This window comes from Myotis davidii, unplaced genomic scaffold (assembly GCF_000327345.1).
Source record: "Myotis davidii unplaced genomic scaffold, ASM32734v1 scaffold3211, whole genome shotgun sequence".
Lineage (NCBI taxonomy): Eukaryota > Metazoa > Chordata > Mammalia > Chiroptera > Vespertilionidae > Myotis > Myotis davidii.
Genome location: NW_006282526.1, coordinates 140277 through 147728, shown reverse-complemented (window position 1 = coordinate 147728; position 7452 = coordinate 140277). Strand labels below are relative to the sequence as shown.

Below are 7452 nucleotides of genomic sequence, written 5' to 3'. Positions count from 1 at the left end.
ATTTAAGGAACTTCTTCAGCTGCTTTACTTTTCTGGGAAAGTAACGAGTTTTTAAGCTTTTTATTACGTTGCTGTGACATTTGTATAAATTGCTGACGTGTGTGTAACCTGCCGTATTACATTAGTAAGCAAGTTACATCGAAACGTGCCGAACAGATTAAGTTCGTTATCCTAACGCTGCGTTTGAGAGTGACCCGCTCTTTTCGTGGAGAAAGTGCCAGTAGACAAGGGTCGTGAGCAGGCAGCGTGCCTCCATGTTGAAGTGCCAAGGGGGGTGGGCGTAGGGGAAATACTTTCCCGAGGCCCCTTGGAGGGACAGGGACGGGAACGGGAACGCAAGGCAGCCAGCTGGTCCGCCCTGGGCCAGGTCTGCGCTGGCGGCACCTGGGCCGGCTTCTGCGGGAGCCGCTGTTCTGGCCGAGCCTCGTGGGCAGCCTGGGGCGGCCGAAGGAGCGGAGCTTGAATCGTGCTGTTAGAGGGAACGCTGAGGACATCGGTGCAGGAGGTCTTCCCAGTCACCTGGGGTCTGGGTCCACTCCGACCTGTCTCGGGTGGCGTGGGAGCCAGTGCCTTGTCATTAGCAGGCCGCCCTGGTGGTGGGAGTGGCCCAGTGAGAATGAGTCACGGACAGAGACAGAGCTTGTGACCCCGAAAGCAGTCCATGACACGCCTAGCAAGTCTGTTCGAGCCTGTACCTCGTCGGGGGCAGCATCCTGCCCTTCATGGAGCTGGTGTGCCCAGTGCCCGCCGAGTACCAGGGCTCCCTCCCCAGAGCGGCAGGGGGTCCAGCGGCAGGGTCCCCAGGCTGGATGCCTGAGCCCAGGGCCTCTCCCTGTACAGGTGAAGAACTGAGGCCCAGGGTAGCCCGGGCGACTGGGTGCTGGAAATGGGGGTTCGATCCTGGTCCGGCCGCGCTGACTCTTCTCCCCGCAGGTGTACATCGGGGAGCTCCCGCAGGACTTCCTCCGCATCGCGCCCACGCAGCAGCAGCAGCAGGTGCAGCTGGACGCGCAGGCGGCCCAGCAGCTGCAGTACGGTGGGGCCCTGGGCACGGTGGACCGCCTCAATATCACCGTGGTGCAGGTGCGTGCCTGGGCCCGGAGTGGGAGGGTTCTGTGGCAACAAATGGAACTTTTTCTGATTCTAGTTTTTCCTAAAACATGTATCTGATGAAAAAGGACATGCGTGCAAAATATTGCTGACACCCAGGGCTCTGCCCAAGGTACTAGCAACACTTACTAATGAGCATTTAGCGGCCCCTGCATAGACCCAGGTCTCTCCTGGCCTCAAGGCGGCGGGGAGGTGGGGCGCCTGCTGTGCAGGTGAGGGCCAGGGAGGGCTCTGCCGTCCCCACCGGGAGCTGTGGGGCTCGGGGAGGAAGGAGTCGGGGCGCAGCACACACACTCAGCCCTCGTGCTGAGGGGGCCGCAGCCGCGGTGCACCTCGCACACCTCCCCTCCGGTGCCCTCCTGTAACCAGGTCCATGCCCGGCTGGAGCGGAGCACTGCCTCCTGCGGGCACCAGGGACTACAGGCCTGGCAGTCGGCTGCACCCTCCACCAGCACCAGGCCTCCGAGGGCAGGCCCTGTGGTTAGAAACTTTCCGGTTCAATACTTGGCCCTTTGGCAGTGCCGCCCATGGCTTCCCGCTTCCTTTTGACAGACCTCGTCCCCTGGGCTCACAGAGGCCATGCCCTGGTCCTGGGCTGGGGCTGTGCTGCGGGCTCCTCTCTGCCCACATGGTCCAGGGGGAGCAACTGGCCAGGCCCTCGGGCCTCTCCCTGGACGCCTGGCGGGCATTTCAGATGGGACATGCCTCTAGGGGAGCTCCCTCCTCCAGCCCCAGCCTCTCTCCATCACGCTCCTTGCAGACAGCGGCTCCCGCGGGAACTTGCTTCTTGCCCTGGCGCCCAGGAGCATGTGCTCCTCGGATCGCGTGGCTGATTCAGACCCGGGGACACGGGGTGACGCGTTGAAGGGCAGGTGACCTGGTGCGCCTGAGCTCACTGTAGCGGCTCCTCGTCTTTCTGACGTGGCTTTGTTTCAGGCCAAGTTGGCAAAGAATTATGGCATGACCCGCATGGACCCGTACTGCCGGCTGCGCCTGGGCTACGCCGTGTACGAGACGCCCACGGCCCACAACGGCGCCAAGAACCCGCGCTGGAATAAGGTCATCCACTGCACCGTGCCGCCCGGCGTGGACTCCTTCTACCTGGAGATCTTCGACGAGGTGCGGGCGCCGGGCAGGCAGACCCGGGACGTGGGCATGTGGTGCTGGTGACCCTGCCCCAGGGTCCCAGCAGCAGTGGGAGGGCGTCCTCGCCAGTGACGCACACGCCCTCGAGGCCCTGCCCCAACGAGCAGGCTGGGGGAAGTGGGTGGTCCCCTGGTGGGCGGGAGGGGATTCTGGGTGGTGCGAGTGGCAGGCCGTCTACTCGGGTGTCCCTGGGAGTAGCAGAGGGTGCAGTGGGCTCTTCCTTGCCTGGTTCCATGGTCACTGCCTGGGAGCGCCCTGTCTGTCCCCCCTGAGGCCAGCCAGGGTGCCCGCAGGTGAGAGCTCAGGGTGAGGGTGGGAAGCCAGGCGGGGAGGTGGCCCCTCTGCCCCTGCCCTTCCTCTGCCCCTCCGCTCCCTTGGGAGGGTGTGAGCTCAAGGGCACCTCCTTTCCTGCATTTGTGCCCTGGCTTCCAGCCTGGGGAGGAGTGGCCTTGAGTCTCCAGGCAGCTGAGGGGGGCAGGGCTTCAGGTGGTGGTGGGAGGGAACAAGGGCAGTACTCGGCAGGTCTCAGGGCTCATGCTGGTCTCCCTGCGTCCCTCAGCGAGCCTTCTCCATGGACGATCGCATCGCCTGGACGCACATCACGCTGTCCGAGGCGCTGCGGCAGGGCGAGGTGGAGGACAAGTGGTACTGCCTGAGTGGGCGGCAGGGCGACGACAAGGAGGGCATGATCAACCTGGTCATGTCCTACTCGGTAAGCGCCGGGGACGGGGCGGCAGGTGTCGGCCGGGCTGGCTCCTCGCGCCCCCGGAGGCCTATGGCAGCTGACCTGCAGCAACGAGCCTTTCTCCCAGAGCAGCTTGGCCACAGCCCGAGCACAGGTCCCGGCGTGGCCACAGGAGCCGCTGCCCTCTCCACCCCACATTCTGCCTGGGAACTGCTGTGTGGTGGCCAAGTCACGGGATCGAGGCCCATCTTCTTTAATTTTTATTTTTTGTTTCTATTTTGTGGCCCATCTTTCGAGGTGTGGCTTCCCTTACGCCGTAAGGCTTATGGCCTGCAGGGCCCCCCTGTGCAGTAGTGGGGTGTCTCAGGGCCGCACGGGGATGAGGTGGGGATGGTGCCGCCGGGCCAGCACCTCAGGGCCTGGCTCCTCAGCACCCGCCACTGGGGTCCTGGGGGCTCGGAGGCCGTGATGGGTCAAGGCAGGGTCAGGGCCTCTGGGTTCCTGCCGTCTCCGTCTCTCCCAGGAGCTGCTCACGTCATGGGAACCTTTGCTGTGGAAACCCCAGCGGGCGGGGCAGGCGGGAGCAGGTGTGGGGCCCGAGTGGGCACCTGCAGCTCAGCAGCCCTCACCTGAGTGCCAGCCCCTCCCTTGGTGCCGGACGACGTTAGAGCCAGTCCCGCCTCAGTACACCTTCACTCATAGGGTTTCCTCCTGCACATTTTTTATTTCTAATTCTCATGCAAGGCACGCTTAGGAAGGGAGAGAGAAATATCGATTGGCTGCCTCCTCTCCTGCACACTCCCCGACTGGGAATCGAGCCCGCAACCGGGCATGTGCCCTGACTGGGAATCGAACTGTGACCTCCTAGACGCTCAACCCTGAGCCACCCTGGCCAGGCACCCTTATGCGTCTTTAACAGGCGCCTTTACAGAAACTCCGAACCTCTCTTACACCAACTGAGAGGATTCACATCTTAGAGCAGCGGTTCTCAACCTGTGGGTCCCGACCCCTTTGGTGGTCGAACGACCCTTTCACAGGGGTCGCCTAAGACCATCCTGCATATCAGATATTTACATGACGATTCATCACAGTAGCAACATGACAGTTATGAAGTAGCAACAACAATTTTATGGTTGGGTCACAACATGAGGAACTGTATTTAAAGGGCCAGAGGGTTGAGAACCACTGGGTTAGAGACTCCCGTGAACTGTCCTGGTGCTGACCCGCAGCTCACGCTTACATTTGTTCCGGAACCTGGTCGTCTTCGGTGACATCTCAGTTGGCCACGGCCCTGTAGGTCTGGCGACATATCTACCCGAGCCATTCATTCCCCGATCTTGAGCAGAGGAGGGCGGGCGGGCGGCGGCCCTGAGCTGTCACTCCCAGGACGCGGTGGGTGGGGCTGCACGTGAAGGGTTCGTGTGTGCTGGGGTCTGCTGTGACCCTGTGATCGCCTTGTGTGTTGCAGTCCCTGCCGGCCACCATGATGATGCCGCCTCAGCCCGTGGTCCTGATGCCCACCGTGTACCAGCAGGGCGTCGGCTACGTGCCCATCACAGGTGAGTGCCTCTCGGGGTGGCTACTTGGGGGGTGTGAGGACAGGGGGGCGGGGACTGGGAGTGCGGCCTAGAGCCTTAACCCGGTCTTGCAGTGAGGCGTGAGGATCCTTCCAGAAGCGAGGGCCAGGTGTTACACTTGGATTTTCTCTGCGTGTATAGGAAACGGAACTTTCTTTTCCTTAGCTATTGGCACAAACAGGGTGAGTTGCAATTTGCGGGGAGGCAGAAATGTAATTTCTAAACATTGCAGCGCATGCGTTGCCCTCACAGATAACGCTCCTGCTGGGTCAGGTGAGCCGTGTGCTCCAGCAGCACTGGCCCTGTCTGTCCGCGAGGGCTTTACCGTTCGTTATCGGTGAGCAATTGTGGCGGCACAGCACCATCCAGTGGCGCCGCAGCTTTTCTGTCTTCGAATTTTAAAATCACAACTTGAGCTGTTGGTGAGCTCCCTTGTGGCAGCGACAGACCTGGGCTCAGGCAGCGGCAGGCAGTGAGGACGGACCCGGAGAAGGGCAGTGGGCGAGCCCCAGTGTCTGCCGAGGTGCCGGGAGCTGGGTCCAAGCAGAGCGTGGCCGCCCCACTACGCCGAGGAGGCACGCCAGCGGTCAGCACCTGGGAGGGCGCTGGAGAGGAGGCTGGGGTGCTGGTGGGGTTGTTGGGTGAGAGCGCACTCCACCCCCGTGTGAGTTCCGCTTCCCTGGTCACATCTGCAAAGGCCTGTTTCCCAGTGAGACCCAGCCCGGCCCCCAGTGAGAGCCTCACCCGTCTGGGGGCTCCCACACAGTGACCAGCACCACCGGTGCCTGGAGTGGGCGAGCTGCTTTCTGAGGAGGTGACACGTGTCGTGTCTGTGTGGCTCCATCCTGGGCTCTCTGTGAGGCCCTAAGATGCCGGCTTTAGGAAAGGGTAGGTTTCTTCACAGATGGAGGCTCTCCTTTGACATCCTTCGGATGTTTTGAAACAACCACATGGGAACAGAAAAGCTGCGCTCCTCTCCTGTGTGCCTGGGGGTTCAGGATCACGTTGCTTGGGTGCCCTTGCTGGTCGGCGCCTATGGGCCCTGGGGGAGGCCCTCAGAGCGCAGGCTGCTCTCTTGAGTCAGAGGTGGCCTCGGCACGGTCGACCGCCCGCCTACCTAAACCCCGTCTTGTGCTTGTAGGAATGCCCGCCGTGTGCAGCCCTGGCATGGTGCCCATGGCCTTGCCCCCAGCGGCTGTGAGCGCCCCGCCCCGCTGTAACGAGGAGGACCTGAGGGCCATCCAGGACATGTTCCCCAACATGGACCGTGAGGTGATCCGCTCTGTGCTGGAGGCCCAGCGAGGGAACAAGGATGCGGCCGTCAACTCCCTGCTGCAGATGGGTGAGGAGTCCTAGACTCCCGCCGCCTGCGCCCTCGCCGCCACACCGCTCCAGCCCTTTGGACCTGCCACCGGGGCGCCCGGGCCCTGTCCCAACGAGATCCCTGTGTCCCCTCCTCAGTGTCCCGTCACCAGTCCGCCTGTTGGGGATGCAGGTGGGTTTGGGTTCCGGCAGCTGCTCTGGACTGCCAGCGGGGTGGCCATGGGGGCCTCCCTCCTCCCTCTGTGGGGGTGAGCGGCACGTGGCCGTGTCCGTGTGCACACTCGCCTCTGCTGGGGACGCGCCACCCAGTGCTCCGAGCTGCTCCTCCCGAGAGGGCTCTTGCGGGAGCAGCCTGCCTCACGAGGCCTGGGGGAGGCCGAGGGCCCTTCTGGTTGGTTCCTGGCGCGTAGTCCGGCCACTTACGGGGCTAGACCTCCTTCCTTAGGTTCGCAGGCCACTGGCAGCTGCTTGGGGTTTAGAACTTGCCAACTGAAAACTCCCACCCTCCCTCCGTGGGCTTCGTGGCCTGGCTGCTCCCCGGTGGCCTGGGCCGGTGTGGCTTGGCCCGGCCTCAGCCACGGTGTCAGCCTGACTGTCCAGCCCGCCGGCCCCCGTCAGCCCTCGCGGTGGCCGGAGGGGCTGTCCTAGCTCAGAGGATCCCTGGTCTCCGCCTGCTGTTCGTCAGCTCTGGGGAGTGCCATGCTGAGGGGCGGCTTCTCCTCTCCTTGATCGGCTCTCGTGCCAGAGCCTGAACTCGGGGTAACAAGGAATAGACCTAGTGCTTCGCTAATGGGAGGGAGGGCGCTGGGACCTGCTGGCTCCCACTGACACTCATTCAGTGAGCATGTGCCGGGTCTGAGGATGCGTGTGGAGGGTGGAGACAGTGCCAAAGTCCCCTGGAGCCCAGTGTGCATGTGCGACCTGCACCCTGGCCCGGTGCTGGCCACGGCCACAGCCTGGGGACCGGGTGGGCGACGCCTAGTGAACCGAGGCGCTCCTCAGAAATGACGCAGTCTGAGTCACACCCGTGGGTGAACGCGTGCGTCCTCGGGTGGGGGTGGGTTCGCAGTAAGCTGCAGTCACCGTCCTTTCTCCAGCCGTTGCCTGGCCTGGGGCCTCAGCTCTTTCTGATTCAGGGTCGGACCGTCCTGGCAGCCGGAGGCTGGTGGCTGGGCAGGAGAAAGCGAGGGCTGTTAGGGCTCCTCCTCCAACCGGCGGGCTGCACCCGAGACGGCCTCCTCAGGGCTGCGCGTGGTCGGGTGCACTGCACACCTGTCCTGTGAGCCTGAGGGTGTGCCGCGGGGTGGCCAGGGCCTGGGGGGCTCGGACCACTTGCTTGGTGAGCGCGGCCTTGTCGTGACCTCGTCGTCCTGCCATTGACACGTTTCAGCAGCTTGGCCTTGTGCCTCAAGGCCGACTCCTCAGCGTCGAAAGCGTCGGGCAGGCCTGTGGGCCTGGGGTTTGAGTGGTGGCCTGAGCGGGCCTGGCAGCTCCCCATTCCAGGGAGGCGTGTGGGACCCCTGGGAGCCCTCAGCCCCGGCCCAGGGCAGATGCGCAGGCCCCGCTCCGCGGCCCAGTGTGCGGAGCGCGTAGTTTTTAGGGTGACCTGCA

At 63.5% G+C, this 7452-nt stretch overlaps 2 protein-coding genes across 2 annotated transcripts in view; one reads left to right on the top strand and one right to left on the bottom strand.

The window, feature by feature from the left end:
* The first annotated feature begins 933 nt into the window (after nucleotides 1-933).
* On the top strand, nucleotides 934-7446 carry TOLLIP (toll interacting protein). The gene is made up of 5 exons (XM_015560193.1): nucleotides 934-1083; nucleotides 2047-2229; nucleotides 2816-2968; nucleotides 4410-4500; nucleotides 5660-7446. The coding sequence occupies exons 2-5, from the start codon at nucleotides 2071-2073 to the stop codon at nucleotides 5872-5874; spliced, it is 618 nt and encodes a 205-aa protein (XP_015415679.1). The 5' UTR covers nucleotides 934-1083; nucleotides 2047-2070; the 3' UTR covers nucleotides 5875-7446.
* LOC102766465 (mucin-5B) overlaps nucleotides 6921-7452 on the bottom strand; it is a 37624-nt gene continuing 37092 nt past the window's right edge. Inside the window, exon 39 of the mRNA XM_015560172.1 lies at nucleotides 6921-7010. Within this exon, the coding sequence (XP_015415658.1) occupies nucleotides 6921-7010 (90 nt within the window). The remainder of the gene's footprint in view (nucleotides 7011-7452) is intronic.